At 37.2% G+C, this 18,706-nt stretch overlaps 1 protein-coding gene across 7 annotated transcripts in view; it reads right to left on the reverse strand.

Moving 5' to 3' along the window:
* The window catches only part of NUBPL (nucleotide binding protein like), a 283,861-nt gene that overhangs the window by 7,804 nt on the left and 257,351 nt on the right, over nt 1-18,706 (reverse strand). For 6 of the 7 annotated variants that reach the window (XM_033188319.1, XM_033188321.1, XM_033188322.1 and 3 more), the window contains 2 exons: nt 7,156-7,276; nt 3,545-3,627 (listed from right to left, as the gene is read on the reverse strand). In XM_033188319.1, coding sequence (XP_033044210.1) covers nt 3,545-3,627; nt 7,156-7,276 — 204 coding nt within the window. Of the gene's footprint in view, nt 1-3,199; nt 3,221-3,544; nt 3,628-7,155; nt 7,277-18,706 lie in introns of those variants that run through there. The other variant, XM_033188320.1, reaches the window with a different exon arrangement.

Below are 18,706 nucleotides of genomic sequence, written 5' to 3' on the forward strand. Positions count from 1 at the left end.
TTACGTGCCTTTCCTAAATGGTGTACAGGTGCAGAAGGTTTTGCCCATTGTCTGAGCAAGTAGCAGACTATTACTACCTTTTAATTGGTACTATGAGCTCTTCCAACATTTCCAATGATGCCTTAAATTCACCACAATTCATATCTTTAAATTAATCACTACATTTTTAGTGTTTGCCTCTTCTGAAAGTTAAACGTTACTGGGAGAGTTAAATCCTCAATGTGTAATTCTAAAGGATTTTGTGGGCAGAGAATAAGAGCCCTAACACCTGGTATTGCGAGGAGGGAGTAATAGGAAATGGAGAAGGTGGAGTAAGAAGGAAGATGAAAAGCTAATGATTAAACATTTACCGATTTATAATTGTGCCTATGGGTCAACCCCTAAAAGTAAACAATAAAAAGTATGAGTCTAGGCCGGGTGTGGTGGCTCATGTCTGTAATCCCAGCACTTTGGGAGGCCAAGGCAGGTGAATCTCCTGAGCTCAGGAGTTTGACACCAGCCTGGGCAACATGGTGAAACCCCATCTCTACCAAAAACGCAAAGAATGAGCTGGACATGGTGGTGTGCACCTGTAGTTCCCAGCTACTTAGGAGGATGAGGTGGGAGGATTGTTTGAGGCTAAAAGGAGAGGCTACAGTGAGCCAAGATTGCACCACTGCACTCCAACCTGGGTGATAGAACAAGATCCTGTCTCCAAAAAAAAAAAAGTATCAGTCTAAAGTGAATAATTAACAAATAAGATTACAGGTTTTGCCCCATTAACTTCTGCAGAAGTTTTACCATGTTGGCAAATAAACACTTCCTTCATTCTTTAAATGAAGACATGCAGGCAGAATAGGTGTTAAGGTTCTATGAATGCAACAGAATCTGGTGACAGCGTTGTGACTAGTTTCTAAGAGCACATTTCCATTTGAGTTCATGGGGGAAAGGGAAGGAGGCTTTTAGGAGGCAAGATTCATCATAAGACTAACCAGAGGATTCTGATCCTAGGCCTCAATCACAGCTTCTTAGTGTCTAGGAGTTAATGTCTTTGATGTTGAAGCCGCGAATTCTCTCATGATTCAAATTTTGCTACCCTGATTTTTTTTTTTTTTTTTTGACGGTGTTCTGCTCTTTTTGCCCAGGCTGGAGTGCAACAGCATGACTTTGGCTCGCTGCAACCTCCGCCTCCCAGGTTCAAGTGATTTTCCTGCCTTAGCCTTCCAAGTAGCTGGGATTAGAGGTGCGTGCCACCACGTCCAGTTAATTTTTGTATTTTTAGTAGAGACGGTGTTTCACCATGTTGGCCAGGCTGGTCTCAAACTCTTGACCTCGTGATCCGCCCGCCTCAGCCTCCCAAAGTGCTGGGATTACAGGCATGAGCCACTGTGCCGGGCCTACCTTGATTTTTAAATAACATCAAAGAGTGATATTTACTTGATACCATGTCAAGGACACTAAGTGGACTCAGTTCTTCAACAAAGGGAAGAGGAGAGACATTTAGTGTCATGACATCTTATACAGACAGTTTCAGAAGATTCAGTTGTATTCTACTTGGCATTTTTCAAGGTATACATTATTATTTCATTTATTCATTATTTATCTTCCTCATTATGAGGACCTTCAGAGAGGTTAGAAAACTTGCTTTAGGTCACACATAGAAAGTGGCAAACTTGGTACCCATGATGACTCAGATTTAGTGCTTTTCCTTCCATGCAGAGATCCCCTTTGAGAATCTAACAAAGCTATTTAGAGTATTAAATCGTATTATCTTTGGATGGTTGCTATATGTTCTCCGTTATATTACATTCCTCTAACTTCAATGAAATGTTTCTTACTACTGGAGGATTTCAAAGAAAAAAAAATGAGCAGGTGAAAAAAATAATAAAAATCTAAACTCTTAATTGAAATACACTGGCAAGTAATTATTCTTATTCACTAGGAATCACTGTGAAATGTCTTTAAATAGTCTGTTCCTAGGAGGCACTTAAAAGTGTGTAATTAAAACAAAAAACCCTCAATTCTCATAGAACTTTTTCAAATACTGCATAAAGTACAGCTATGGTAGTTGGGATTGGCAGACTTTAATTACAAAGATAATCAAGGATTATGGTTTTTTGCTTATCTAAAAAATTGCTGAGAAAGACTGAAAAGTAAATTAAACAGTTAATACCTAAAAGGCAGAGAAGAGAAAAACAATGGTAACTGTTATACTGTATTTACTCAGAGATCATATGGCCAGCAAAACAATCACTATACCATAGCTGCTGACCCTTAAGAAAAGGAAAGGACCTCTAAACGCAGGAAACAGATCACTCAAAATGAATATACTTTACTTATCCAAGATTCCTGTTCATTTACTCTTACTTTACAGCTCTAACCAGACTTGGCTCTTTTATTTTCCAATTCACAGAAGATTAAAGGAAACAAACTAGAATATAAAGAGCAGTAGTTATGTTTAGAAAAAATACCAGTACTGTAAAGCTATACCCATTAGTTAGGGAAAAGAAAAACAAAAGAAAAACTATTAGAAGATTGATTGGGGCTGTTCAACAAAGGAACAACATCCAAACCGACGTACCAGATGATGATTCAGTTTCCAAGTTAAATAGCAAGTGTTATTTAGGAAAGAAAAAATATGTATGATTCATTTTATTTCTATTTTTAAAAAGATTAAAATATTATATGCTGAAAGATTTTATGTAGCAGTAATTTTGAAAATCTATCAACTATATCTCCAAAGATGTTGGCTAATGAAACACTACTAGTCTTTTCACCTCACCTTCTCAGTTATATTTATTAAAATAAATGCAATGAAAATTTCATCTCTAGGCTGGGCATGGTGGCTCATGCCTATAATCTGAGGACTTTGGGAGGCCAAGATGGGAGGATAACTTGAGTCCAGGAGTTTGAGACCAACCTGGGCAACATAGTGAGACCGTCTACACAAAAAAACCAAAAAATTAAAAAAAATGAGCAGGGCATGGTGCTGTGCACCTATGGTCCTAGCTACTCGGGAGGGGGTGGCTGAGATGGGAAGATTGCTTGAGCATGGGAAGTCAAGGCTGCAGTGAGCTGGGATTGCACAACTGTACTCCAGCCTGGGTGACAGAGCAAAACTCTGTCTGGAAAAAAAGGAAAGAAAAAAATTGCACCTCTAATTGTTTACACAATTACCTTATATCCAATTCAATACTTTCTTGCATTAGGCTTCCTTCTCCAATCAGTTGAACTTCTAATACTGAAATATAATAAACTTGGGCAGTTAGATATTGCTAGCCAGCAATATAAGAATTTTACAAACTGTAATGTTCATGCTTTTCATGAGAAAACTGGTTGGGTGATGATTCTCTGTAGGTAAACTTGTTCAGCTGATAATTTAGAGCCAGCACTGGAAGCTTACTGTACATAATAGTAACTTAAAGATGCTTTGGACAAGTTAAATAATCCTTGTTTAAATATATATGCACTATGAATATATAGGCTTAATCTTCCCAACTTACTTTCTATATTTCAAAAAGTATATAAAAAGAAATAAAAATATATATCCAAAAATGGAACTTACCTCATCACTCTCAGGCTGTGAAAACACAATTGGCTGGCCTGTATCTGAAGCTTCCCTTATATTAAGGTGTAAGGGAATGTCTCCTAAAAGAGCCCAGCAGATATCCATTAGAACCAGAAAAGTTTATACAGGCATTTTGAATCTCACTATTTGAACTATGGAAAGAAACAAAATCTGAACTAAATTGATTCAAACTGACTATCTTCTAATTGCTAAATCTCTGAAAAAGAAATTTCAAATGGGAATTACAAACAAAATACTCTAGAGTAGTACAGTGATTGTATTTGTTTATATAGAAAAGCTCCGTGGCACCCCATCAAGGGATGAGGCCTCTGATTTATTCTTTGCTGGAAGTCTCCGAGCAAGCAATGGCTTGGAAGACATTTGCAAATTATTTTTCCCATCAATATCTGTTATAGACACATCATGTCACATAATAAGAGGAAACTGAAGAGCAAAATATGGGGAGACAAAGTAGTCCAAAAAAAATACAACAAAATAACCTTCCTGATGTTGGCAAATGGAGTGAGCTCAAAGAACTGGTCAAAAGTAGGCCAGACCTGTTATCTCAACTATCTGTCTCTTTATCAGACAGAATTATTTTTCTCTTATTATCTACTAGCCTGTGTAGCACCATATATAACCTGTGAGCTTGGTGAGATGTCAGCAAGTATATTATAAGAACCTTCAAAATACAGACTGAGGTGGGAGAGGTGTGTTTTCTTGAGGACATATTACTATCAGGTAGTGGAATTTAAGAGCTGACCTGAATTCTGACCCCTCATCCAATATACTCTTTCTAGCACACTATCACAAACGAAGTCTATCAAGACTGAGATTTAAAGTGCAGTGAGTGGGGTCTTAAGTGGAAAAGTTGACTTGCCTTGGTACTTAGCGTTCTCAGAACCATTCCAAATCCACGCAAAGGTTATTAAAACATACGTGTATGTGGTGTTTTATTCAAATAAGTCATTTAGCACCATGTCAGGCAATTTAAATAATGCAAAAGAAGTATGTTATAAAAATATTACAATATATACTATGAAGTACATGGAAAAGGAAATGTTATTTCATGCTCCTCTTGTCAAATGTTGTGATCTTAAACTATAAGTCTTTCCTCAATATCCAATGGCCAAATGACAAACACATGGTATTTCAGTAGCCATTTAAGGATTAGCTTTTCATTAAATTTGATTCCTATTCTCTAGATCAACTTCGGACTGTAGGAAACTGTCACAGGAGCAGGCAGAAAAAAATGTTATAGAAAATGCTTAGAAATGAAATTTTTTCCTCTCAATTTATGAACTGTCATTCTAGTAAAGAATCATGAATGATTTCTTTTCTACTGCATAAATGGAAGGTAAAAGAGTAAAATCTTCTCCTTTATATAGCCATCTATTGACATCATTTCTGCTCTCCAGATACTCACAATCCTACCTACAGACACAGAAGATTAGACCAAGAAGGGGAAAAGTCTTGTTAGAAACAGGTGGCATAGTAAGAATGGTAACGGGCTAATGGTTGTATCTAGACAGGGATTTTTAAAAAGTAAAAGTGAGTGAGGAGCAGTCTGAGCCTGAGAAGTATCTTTGAGGTGCCAAGTCTGAAAGAAATGAGGGAACATTTCAGACATATAATAGGTTAAAGGGTTTTCTGTGAGATGGTCTGAGACTTTAACTACTATGCATAAACTATCCCTGTAGGTAAATACAGATAAGGTTCTGAAGAGCTATCGTGCCAAATAATCATTTAAAACACAACCCACTGAATTAAGAGTCTGCCAGGGAGTCAGTAAAGGACAAATAAGGGTTCCCAGGAGGTTCAACTGGCCAAGAGGCCATACCTGTGAAAGCTTTCTCCCTGATTTCAGTTCCTCATTCCCAACTCCAGCCTCTTCATAATTGAAGCCCTGCTCCACTTCATGGGAGACACCATGGGACTCATGAATACATTAAAAGGAGGGGATGTGCCCTAACGAGGAACTCTAAATGATTTTTCCCTAACACCGTCCGACATAGCAGTCTAGGACACCATCCAATTTTTGTGATCAGTAATCAGTGTTTCTGATACATTTTTAGGGTAATTGTACATTTGTGAGTTGTTGGTTAAAATGTAACTTCCATACATACCATTGTTTCTCAATGAAATGTTTCAAATTCTAAATAACTGACTTAGGAAATTGTTCAGCTCATTTGTAAGTTAGGAAATTATAATGTTGTCAGTATAATTCAATAATGCCATTATAATTACACATTTACTTTATTATATAAGTGAATGTCAATCTGTTATTATGCAGATTTGGAAAATTGAACTTTCTGGGTTAAATGAAAAACAGTTGCAGAATATAATTAGTGGCTATAATTATAGCAATGTATCAAAATATATCATTAGTATTCACCTGGTATTGTAGTGGCTGCTATAGTGCAAATGCATAACAATAATATATTTAACATCAACTTTCAGAAACTTAATTATAACAGAGAATGTTTTGAAATTCCTTGATCTCTAGGGATCTTAATTTTTAACGACCTAAGTCTAATAATTCACTCTACGCCTTCCTTATTCAGCATCTAACATCTGCCTTTGGCAAGAACAGAAACTCATTCACAATTAGAATATCAAAACATGTTTTCTAAAAAGTCTGTTAAGTTGCCTGTAGATTTTTGGCACATCATCTTTTATCAAAAACCTGTGTTTTGCTTATTTAACACATGATTTTAGTTCTCATAGCACTAATGAACTCTTCAGTTCAGTGCCATGAACGGTGTGTACAATGTAAATTTCAGGTGCCATATTTTTTAGACATGTCAAACACATTAAATATTACAGAAAACAGTAAATACTGTCATTCTAAAGCAGAAAGATGAACAAATACAGAATTAATCAGGAAGGCATTTTTATATATGTACTAAGAACGAACACTTCTAGAGGTTTTTACAACATACAGAACAGACATTTTAATGTATACCTGTTTATACTGAGAGATGTACAACCAACTTAGCAAACACATTAGTGACCATCATTTAAAATATGGCTTCAAACTATAGTACTTAGACCACAAAACTCTCTTCTCAAATTTAAATTATAAACAATTTTTATTTAAAATAGAAATTATCATCATACTTGTCAGAACAAACCTATTCAAAAAAGCCAAAGAAAGGGTAACACATATAGAATTGTGCTATATTAATTTAAAACACAAAGCCAAAAGCAAATCATCATTTTCTGAGACACTCTTTTTTTTTTTTTGAGACAGAGTCTCACTCTGTTGCCCAGGCCTGAAGTGCAGTGGCACGATCTCGGCTCACTGCAAGCTCCGCCTCCCGGGTTCACACCATTCTCCTGCCTCAGCCTCCCGCATAGGTGGGACTACAGGCGCCCGCCACCATGCCCGGCTAATTTTTTGTATTTTTAGTAGAGATGGGGTTTCACTGTGTTAGCCAGGATGGTCTCGATCTCCTGACCTCGTGATCCGCCCGCCTCGGCCTCCCAAAGTGCTGGGATTACAGGCGTGAGCCTCTGCGCCCGGCCTCTGAGACACTCTTAGTCATCAAGCCTCATCCCCACTTTCCCTTCTGCCACTTCTGCAAAAGAACATCCCACAGTCTTACCTAGAACTTCAAGACCAAGGGTCTGTGCTAGTTTCCTTGCACCATCAGCACCAAAAATATGAGTTTTGTGTTTACATTTTGGACACTGGAAAACACTCATGTTTTGAACAAGGCCAAGGACCTAGAATAAAAACACACTGAAATCAAAATAAAATTAAACCAAATATTAATACATTACTTCAACAATTTTTACTGAGTGCCTACTGAGTTCTAGTGACACTCATCAGTGTTATCACAATGATGAATAAACTATGGCCTCTGCTGTGAAGGAACTCATGAGCTAGTAAGAGAGCAAGACATATAGAATTACCTTCGATATCATAATAAATGCTAAAAAGAGATGCATAATCAGGAACCAAAAATTCTGCCTAGAAAGAAGAGGAATCTTTCAGTTTCCCACAGACAACTGTTTCTTCAGGTTGTGGGGTGACGAGGAGGTGAGGCCTACAGCAGGAATTCTAGACAGAGAAAGACAAGCCAAGGGAGCAAAATAAAACTATGTGGCCTATTTGGGCTGCAACCCAGTGGGTGGTCAAGGCAGAAGATGGTTTGGGAAGGAAGGCTAGGGCCACATGGGAAGCTGCTGAATATCATCCATGTATTTGAGGCATTCCTCTTCAGAGAACAGGAAACCACTAAAGGTTTTTAAAGCTGAAAAGATGGTAACAAAGAGGCAGTTATACAATCACATTTTTGTTTTAGAAATTTATCTTTGATGACAATTGAGAGAAAAACAAGAGGGGAGGAACAGAGGAAAACAAATACCTAAGAGGTTAACTTTGGACGAAGTCTCATAGTAAATCTAAAATATATGAAGTGTTTGTTATATGCCAGGTGCTGGGATAAGTATTTTAAATGTACTATCTTATTTACTCCTCACAAGAACTTCATGAGATGGTTATTTTGTTCTTTGTTTTGTTTCATTTGTTTGTTTTTCAGATGGGAGTTTTGCCCTCATTGCCCAGGCTGGAGTGCAATGGCGCAATCTCGGCTCACCACAACCTCCACTTCCCAGGTTTGTGATTCTCCTGTTGAGAAGCTGGGATTACAGGCATGCGCCACCATGCCTGGCTTATTTTATATTTTTAGTAGCGACGGGGTTTCTTCATGTTGGTCAGGCTGGTCTCGAACTCCTGACCTCAGGTGATCCGCCCACCTCAGCCTCCCAAAGTGCTGGGATTAGAGGAGTGAGCCACCGTGCCCAGCTGAGATGGTTATTTTATCATTCCCATTCTATAGTTAAGAAAACTGACAGTGCTGACAAAAGAGTAAAACTCAGCTCTTATCAGAATGTTATTGTTTGAAACAAAATTAAGTTTCATAGAAAAGGTCATTCTCTAAGTTGCCCTAGCTTCTGCTACAAAATAGATACAGCTAACCCTTGAACAACATGAGTTTGAACTGTGGGGGGATCCACTTACATGTGAATTTTTTTTGAACCAACCACAGATAAAAAATATAGTATTTGCAGGCTACAAAACCCAAGTACCAGAATGGCTGATGTCCTAGAAGCAACTGTGGGACTTGAGTATGCATGAATTTTGGAATATGCAGTGGTAGGGGGAGGGTGATTCTGGAACCAATCCCCCACATATGTCGAGGGAAAATGATACTTAAGAAACATTTTTATTCAACAATACTGTTGAATAAATAGACAGGCTCTGCAAATATAATCCTTACTCATGTTCCTTTTAATCCCACTCTCTTATTGATGAGAAGCAGTAGCTGTCTTCTAGAATAAAAATGAAGAACACTACTTTCAAAGGCTTAGAGATTACAATGTCTGTATGAGTTCTACCATAAGGTTATGATTGTAGATTATTAGAACATTTGCATTTTAAATGAAGAACAGTACTGACAGTCCACAATGAAACATATAGATAAGAAAGTGAAAAAAAATTGTTATTCTTTCTGAAAAGAGGAACAGAAACGACTAAAGTTGCCCCCAATACTTATATATGAAGACAAATAGGGAAAAGACATACATCTATAGCAAAGCATTTCCAAGCATCTAATACATGCCCTTTTGCTGATGCACACTATCACAAAAAATAAATCACACTTTGTTTTGGGAATTCAGTACTATCTCCAGAAAGCTAGAGAGAAACATAGCTTAATATCACACAGCTTGTTTATTAACTATGCCTATATAATACACCCATTGCTTGGGCAGTTTTATTGCCATTTATGTTAAATGTGATATATCCCCTGACTCTATGGCTCTCACTTTAAACATAAAATTATCACTCAAAAAATGAGAAAGGGAAAAACACCTAAAGAAAGTGAAAATCTATGTGAGGATATATTTCAATTCAGAGAGAACAGGAAAAACATTCTGACCTTGGACTCTCTTAGACTCCCTAAGACATAGAGGCATAGAACAAGCATGTATTTGCAGTTTGTGTGATTTACATCTTCTTATCAAATCATTCTCTATGGACTGTATAAATACCTCAGATATGTTCTCTATAGACTACACAAATGTCACAGACCTGGCCAGGCATGGTGGCTCACGCTTGTAATCCCAGCATTTTGGGAGGCCGAGGCGGGTGGATCATGAGGTCAGGAGATCAAGACCATCCTGGCTAACACAGTGAAACCCTATCTCTACCAAAATACAAAAAATTAGCCAGGCGTGGTGGTGTTTGCCTGTAGTCCCAGCTACTCAGGAGGCTAAGGCAGGGGAATGGCGTGAACCTGGGAAGCGGAGTGTGCAGTGAACCGAGATTGTGCCACCACACTCCACCCTGGGCGACAGAGCGAAGCTCCATCTTAAAAACAAACAAACAAACAAACAAACAAAAGGTCACTGACCTAAAATATAAAACCATAACCAAATTCAATATTTAACAAGCTCTTAATATATGCCAGTAACTGGGCTAAACACAAGGAATAGCATACAGTGGTGAGCAAAACAGACGTGATTCTTACCCCTTGGAGCTTGTACTCTAATTGGAGAAATTGACTGAACAAAGAGTAGTGTAAAAATACACTTATAAAATGGAATGGCTTCTCTGGAAGCAAAGTATAGGGTATTATGAGAGTGTAGAACAGAGAGGATTTGATGTACTCTGGGAGTCAGAGAGGGCTTCCTGCAAGAAATATTTGATCTTAAAGCTACAGAGTGATGAGGCAAAAATAAGGAGAAAGGGAAGAAAAACATTTAAGACAGAAGTAGGGAGCACATGTCTCCCTTCAAGGAACTGAATGGCCAGTCTGAGGCCTCTGAGGTGTGGTGTGAGTGGAGTGAGTTGAAGCTGGAAAGGTGGGGCTTGTAGGCTATATTAAGGTGTCTGAGTTATATAATGAGTGCCAAAGAATCCATTATAGAGTTTTAAGCAAGAGAGGCCTGTAGTTGTAGTAGACTCATTACTCAATTGCAGTGTTTTAAAAACACAAAATAATGGAAGAAGCTAAATGGACTTGTCTTTGTGTGTTTATATTCTTAGACAAACACAAATCCTGGGCTGTGTTTTCCAAAACTGATCATGGGAGAGGTGACCACTTTTAATGCTGTCTAAAATATGTCTATTTCTCTGCCTGGGCACAAGGTTAGGACTTTTCTTCCCTGAAATTAGGAACACGTAATTTGTTTTGGCCAATGAAATGTGTGCAGAAGTGCCATGTGTCACATCTAGGCCAAAGCCTTATGTGTTAATTCCCCATTCTTTTTCCTTCTGTCCTGATGACCAGCAAGCCTCTGGCTGGTGGATGCTGTGTCAGTCTGGGTGCTAGAGTGTTGAACAATTCAGAGAATAATACAATAGAGAGGAGTGTTGAAGCCAAACCACAATGGATACGGAGAATCAGACAATAAACATGTGTTGTTTTAAGCCATTGAAATTTGAGAGTTGATAACATACATAACCTAGCCCATCTTGGCTGATACAGAGGTGTAGAAAGAAAACATTAGAATTTCTATTTCTATTTTATGATTTCCTTTCGTTTTCAATTTTGTGTTTTATAAAGAAAATAACATATTAATGTAGTAATATAGGTATACTACATATACAATATAAAACTTATTAATAAATATATTTAATACATATATTAGGTTATATGTTAAAACATCATTTACTAATTAAGGATGTATAACTGAAAGTCCGGAGGTAGACTGGGCACAGTGGCTTATACCTGTAATTCCAGCACTTTGGGAGGCTGAGGCAGGAGGATCACTTGAGCCCAGGAGTTCAAGACCTGCCTGGGCAACATAGCAAGACCCTTTTCTACCACACACACAAAAAATCAGTCAGATGTAGTGGTGCACACCTGTAGTCCTAGTTTAAGGAAGCTGAAGTGGGAGAACTGCTTGAGCCTGGGAGGTTGAGGCTGCAGTGAGCTCTGTGATTGTGCCACTGTACCCCAGCCTGGGTGACAGAGCAAGGCCCCATTTCAGAAAGGGAAAAAAAAAGTTTGGAACTAAAGAACCCTTTATATGTTTCAAAGTCAGAGGTTTTGACAACTAAGCTTGGCTCTATTACTGATAATATGTAACTTCTTCCAGTTCAAGGATAAATGTTCTAATACTGCTTCCTAGGACATCTTGAATAAATTAATTTCACTTAACTCTAGAATTCCTTCATCTTAAGAATGACCCACACATATACCACTTACTTGATTTTACCAAAAAACTTGGTTGTGATAGAATAAGGAGCCCAGAACAGGCGGGGCACGGTGGCTCATGAGGTCAGGAGATCGAGACCATCTTGGCTAACACAGTGAAACCCCATCTCTACTAAAAATACAAAAAACAATTAGCCGGGCATGGTAGCGGGAGCCTGTAGTCCCAGCTACTCGGGAGGCTGAGGCAGGAGAATGGCGTAAACCCGGGAGGTGGTGCTTGCAGTGAGCCGAGATTGTCCACTGTACTCCAGCCTGGGTGACAGAGCGAGACTCCATTTAAAAAAAAAAGCCCAGAACAGATCCATACATGAAAGTCTGTAAGTTACACTGGAGACAACATAGTACTAATGTAAACTGGATATCCATATATAAAATAATGAATCTTAACCTCCTACCTCACTCCATACACAAAAATTAATTCCAGGGGGATTTTTAGAGCTAAATATGACAGGTAAATAATAATGCTTTTAGAAAAAAATAGGCAAATATACTAATGCTGCAGGCAGGCAGAGATTTTTCTAGCAGGACACAAGAAGCATTAAACACAAATGAAAATATTTAAATTAAATAGGACTACATTAAAATTAAGAAATTAATCAAAAGATATGATTACAAGAGTGAAAGGGCAAGTTATAGAGTGGGAGATAGTATATACAATACACACACATGACACAGGACTTTTACCCATAATGTATAAAGAACTCCTGCAAATCAATAAGGAAAAGTCAGATAATACAATAAAGAAATGGGCAAGAGATTTAAGACATTCCACAAAAGAGGATATTCAAAGTACATTTATGTTTAAGACTATGTTAGAAAAGAAACATCAGCATGACTAAAACAAAAAACAAAATTATATCAAATGTTTGTGAGAATGTGAAACAAGTAAGATTCATTATTTCAGTTGAGTGGAAATGGGTACAATCATTTTTAGAAACTATTTGGCAGTATCTACATAAACTGATATATGTTTATACTACAGCACAGCAATTCCACTTCCAGTTATGTACCAACAGACACATGAACAAAACATTCACTAAAAGACATGTACAACAATGTTCATAACAGCACTAATCATAATAATAAAAAAATGGAAAACTACTTATGTTCATCAACAATAAAATGGACAAATTGTGATATATTCACACAATGGAATGCTACAATCAATGACAAGAAAAGAATGACAGCAACAATCAGCAATATGAGTGAATCTCGCAACCATAATTTTAAGCAAAATAAACCAGACGCACAAACGTATAACACTGTATTATTCTGTTTGTAAAAATTTCACAAACCAGCAAAACTATAGTGTTATGATTTGGGTTCCATTTTGGGGTAGTAACTGGAAGGTGGCACAGGCAGGAGTTTTTGGGATGCTGACAATGTTCCATTTCTTATTTTGAAATTTTATATTGTTTGACTGACATTTTCCCAATTCCTGCTCCCTAGCCCCTGGTAACCACCATTCTACTCTCTACCTCTATAATATAACTTTTTTAGATTCCACATATAAGTGAGCTCACTAAGTCTTTCTGTACCTGGCTTATTCTACTTCATATAATGTCCTCCAGGTTCATCCATGTTATTACAGGATTTCTTCCTTTCTTTTTTTGAGACGGAGTCTCGCTCTGTTGCCCAGGCTGGAGGGCAGTGGCGCGATCTCGACTCTCTCCAAGCTCCACCTCCCGGGTTCACCCCATTCTCCTGCCTCAGCCTCCTGAGTAGCTTGCACTACAGGCGCCCGCCACAGTGCCTGGTTAATTTTTTTTGTATTTTTAGTAGAGACGGGGTTTCACTGTGTTAGCCAGGATGGTCTTGATCTCCTGACCTCATGATCTGCCCACCTCGGCCTCCCAAAGAGCTGGGATTACAGGCGTAAGCCATCGTGCCCGGCCTATTTCTTTCTTTTTAAAAGCCACATAGTATTCCATTTTCTGTGTCTCTGTGTATGTGTATACACATTTTTTAAATCCATTCATCTGTTAATTGATTCCATATCTTGGCTATTGTGAATAGTACTGCAATAAACATGGGAGTGCAGGTATCTCTTTGGTAGACTGATTTCAGTTCCTTCAGATATACTCCCAGCAGTGGGACTGTGGGATCATATGGTAGTTGTATAATTTTTTAAGGAACCTCCATACTATTTTCCTTAATGGCTGTATTAATTTATATTTCCACCAAAAGTGTGAAAAGGTTCCCTTTTCTCCACATCCTTACCAACACTCTTCTTTTGCTATTCTAACAGATATGAGGGGATAATAGCTATTCTAACAGGTATGAGGGGATATCTCATTGTGGTTTTGATTTGCATTTCCCTAATGATTAGTGATATTAGCATTTTTTCACACAGCTGTTGGCCATTTGTATGTCTTCTTTTGAGAAATGTCCACTCAGATCCTTCATCCATTTAAAAAATCAGGTTGTTTGTTTTCTTGCTATTGGGTTGAGTTCCTCATATATTTTGAATATTAGCTCCTTATGTATGTTTTGCAAATATTTTCTCTCATTCTGTAAGTAGTCTCTTCACCTTGTTGACTATTTCCTTCACTGTTCAGAAGCTTTTTAGTTTGATGTAATCCCATTTGTCAATTTTTTGCTATTTTGTCTATCCAGAAAAAATCATTGCCCACACCAATGTCATAGAGCTTCCTCTCTAGGTTTTCTTCTAATAGTTTTATAGTTTCAGGTCTTACATATAAGTCTTTACTTCATTTTGGGTTGATTTTTATATATGGTGTGAAATAAGGGTCTAATTTCATTCTTCTGCATGTGGACATCCAGTTGACCTAACACCATTTATTGAAGTGACTGTCCTTTCTTCATTGTGTGTTCTTGGCATCTCTGTCAAAAATCAATTGACTGTAAATATATGATTTCTGGGCTCTCTATTGTTCTATTTCTGGGATACACACAATGGGTATGTTTATACTTTGTAAAAATTCATTGGGCTATAATTTGTGTTCTTTTATGTATGTATGTCACACATTCAATGAAAAGTTTGCTTTTAAAAAAGGTAGTTATGAGAAGAATGGTAATAAAGCAATACGAACAAAAAACCAAAACAATGACATATTAGGTGTCTTGTGAACTTGCATATAAAAAGAACCATCTGTTTTTATATGGAAAATATTCTATAGAACCAAAAGCAGCAGTAAAATTAAGATGAGTTCCTTGGGAGGAATAATATCCTATTATTCCTAATTAACACTCCAACAAGAGCCCTGAAATAAAGTCTAACTCCATAGAAGCTCTAAAATGGCGAGGCTATAGACCCACAATGCCCAATAGGGTATCCACTGGTCACATGTGGTTGGCTACTGAATACTTGAAATGTGGTTAGTCTGAATTAGGATGTGCTATAAGTATAAAATACACCCTGAGTATTGAAGACTTAGTACAAGTAAAAAAAAATGTTTGCAAGTTATTTATTTTTAAGCTTTTCCATCAAAGTATATCAGGAACACAAAAAAAGTACTTAAGTTTATGGCAAAATGGATTCACCAAAATGTATGTCCATGTTACCAAGACCCTGTTAATAAACAAAATGTTGCCCACACCCCAGTAGTCTCCCTAGACATCCTCCAAACACTTTCCCAAAGGTATTTACTAACCTGCTTTCTAACACCATAAATTAATTTTGTGTTGTTTTGAATTTGATACTAATGGAATCATGCAATATATATTTTTGTGTCCAAGTGATTCATCCAGCTAAACTATGTACCTGTAATTTATTTTCATTGAGTTATAAGATTTTATAATGACTATACCACAAATATCTATTCTCCTGTTGGGTCATCTGGGTTGTTTCCAGATTTGGGCTACTGTAAATAATGCTTCTATGAATGTTTTTGTACATATCTCTCTCTCTCTCTTTTTTTTTTTTTTTTTGGCTGGGTATTAGGTTACATGTATTTAACTTAATATGTTAAAGAAGCTAAAGTTTCCAAATAAAGTTCTACCAATTTATACTACCACCAGCAATGTATGAGAATTCCAGCCATTCCACAGCCTGGACCTTTGGTACCATCAGTCTTTTAAATTTTAGCAAGTATGATGAGTGTGTAGTAGACTCTCATTGTGCTGGCTTGTTCAACTGTCTACCTGTTCATAATGGGAACGAAATTACTTAGACTCTTGCTTACATGGTTCATGGTTAAAGTTTGCCAAAAGTAAAGTGGTGGGAGTTCTGGAAGGTAGAAATGAAGTCTTAGGCATTACACATTAATGGTTTTCTTTGTTCAGAGATGGTGAAAGGAAGATTTGGAGGTGCAGTTGCATTCCAGTTTGTCCTCATTCTTCTGGAGTCTGTGCTCAGCTATCTTTTCTACTATGGTTTTAATTTGTATTGCCAAAATTATTAATAAAGTTGACTATATATATTACATTTTTTTGTCATTTGCATATCCTCTTCCATAAAGGCCTGTTCAGGTCTCTTGCCTATTTTTTCAATTGATTATATGTTTTCTTCCCCTTACTGAATTGTAAGAATTCCTAGTGTTTTTCAAATACAATTCCTTTTTGGTTGATCCTCAACAATTTTTATGTGGTTTTCATGTTGAAATGATAATATTTTGAATATACTGTGGTACATACATTATTAAAATTAACTTCATCTTTTTTTTACCATTTAAAATGGAGAATGGTGTGAACCCGGGAGGCAGAGCTTGCAGTCAGCCGAGATCTGCATCACTGCACTCCAGCCTGGGCAACAGCAAGATTCTGTCTCAAAAAAAAAAAAAAAAAAAACCAGAACTTTAAAACTACATTTGTGGTTCATATTTCCATTGGACAGTGCTGCTCTAGATAATTAAAGCCTGACTATAGAAGCTATTTTGGTAGTTATCCTACCTAATATTTTAAGGGTCTAAAGATGCACAAAAGTATTTTCTCAGGTTGTGTGATTCAAAATGAATTTTTGTTTTTTTTTTGAAACAGGGTCTCACTCTGCTGCTCAGGCTGGAATGTAGTGGCATGATCATGGCTCACTGAAGCCTCAAACAAACTGCAACTCCTGGGCTCAGGTGATCCTCCTGCCTCAGCCTCCTAAGTAGCTGAGACTACAGATGCATGCCAGCACACTTAGCTCATTTTTTATTTTTTGTAGAAACAAGGTCTTAGTACCTGGCTTCAAGCAATCCTCCCACCTCAGCCTCTGCACCTGGTCTATTATGAATATTTTTAAAAATTGAACATAAATAAAACACTTTAAAAATATACAAGACAGATAAACTACCAAGTTTCTGTGCTTTTAATTGAAATTACATCAGCCAAATCTGATAATCCTCTTTTATGGTTATCTCATTCTGTGCAGAGCCCATACAACAGTTATATATATAATTCTGTGTATGTCTCTCTCTGTATGTATATATAGACATATAGTGTATATCTATATATAGATAGATATACATACATGTTATTTATATATTCTATCTTTGATTTACTAAAAAGGAGAAGACATCAGCCATTAATTAACATATGCAAACAGTGGCAAACAATTCTTTCAAAACATAGGGTTAGCTGGGGGAGAATTTAAAAGAAAGTCTTGAGAATTTAAAGTCTGGGGGAGAATTTAAAAGAAAGAAATTTTAAAAAGCTTAGAAACCACTGCTCGAGTTCACTTAACAGCAATCCTCCATAATCAAGGAGGTTTTGAATGGGGGCAACTAATGTAATAAGAACATTAGAATATCCACATTACAGTTTTGTTCATCAAAAATTCTTCTCTCTTAGGCCGGGCGCGGTGGCTCAAGCCTGTAATCCCAGCACTTTGGGAGGCCGAGACGGGCGGATCACGAGGTCAGGAGATCGAGACCATCCTGGCTAACACTATGAAACCCCGTCTCTACTAAAAAAAAATACAAAAAAATAGCCGGGCGAGGTGGCGGGCGCCTGTAGTCCCAGCTACTCGGGAGGCTGAGGCAGGAGAATGGCGTGAACCTGGGAGGCGGAGCTTGCAGTGAGCTGAGATCCGGCCACTGCACTCCAGCCCCGGCGACAGAGCGAGACTCCATCTCAAAAAAAAAAAAAAAAAAAAAAAATTCTTCTCTCTTAAATAGGAAAGAATTCAAGTCCATTATGATGCGTTCCCCTCCAAATAAGCCTTACATCTTGTGAATACTTCATATACTGTTAAGCTGTTTGTATTTACTGTAGAGCTATTGTGTACATCCTTTAATAGCAGAAACATTAGAAAACAGATGCTTTGCTTATAGCTTAATTTACATAATACCACTGAGATACAGCTGTAAGCACGCTCAATCATTTTTTAATGTCTCATCAAAGTATAGGGTCCTTTTATCTTTTTACCTTAGCTACTTTAACTGAAAGAAGGCAAATACTACATGCCTGGCTACCATCAGCCACCACAACCTTTTTGCGTGTGATTCTTGCAGTATTCCAATTCATCACTGGCTCAGAAGGGCACTTCTTAACTTTTTAAAAATTGATTCTCTTGAAATATCAACATTGCTCTGAATATTGGATTTTTCTGTCTAAATCTATTGAATTAAGGAGGCTCAAAAGGCTCCAATTTTAATTTCTTTTTGGCATTTTAAACCCAGATACAGGTAAGTAACAAGCAAGATTTTTAAGGTACTATGTAATCCAATTTATCCAGGTTAAAATCAGGTTAAATGCTTGCTGGTTGGAACCTGTCACAAGCATTAAAAGCCATGATTTAAGAAAAAGTGAGGAGGAAAAATTCATTGTTAAATAATGAATGATAATAACTGAAATAGATGAGATTCATAACTGCTTTGCAGTTCTTTGTTAGACTCGAACCAGTTTTTCGTATACTCCTTGAAGCATGTGCACAGATATCATAATTTTAAAAAATGAGACAGGTGTTCTTGTTTTCTCTTTCAGAATAGTCATTTGACAAAGAAAGAACAATGAATGGGGAGGCCTGGGTCCATGCTCCTCTCAG

Source organism: Trachypithecus francoisi, unplaced genomic scaffold (genome assembly GCF_009764315.1).
Source record: "Trachypithecus francoisi isolate TF-2019V2 unplaced genomic scaffold, Tfra_2.0 Lachesis_group3, whole genome shotgun sequence".
In the NCBI taxonomy this organism is placed as follows: Eukaryota; Metazoa; Chordata; class Mammalia; order Primates; family Cercopithecidae; genus Trachypithecus; species Trachypithecus francoisi.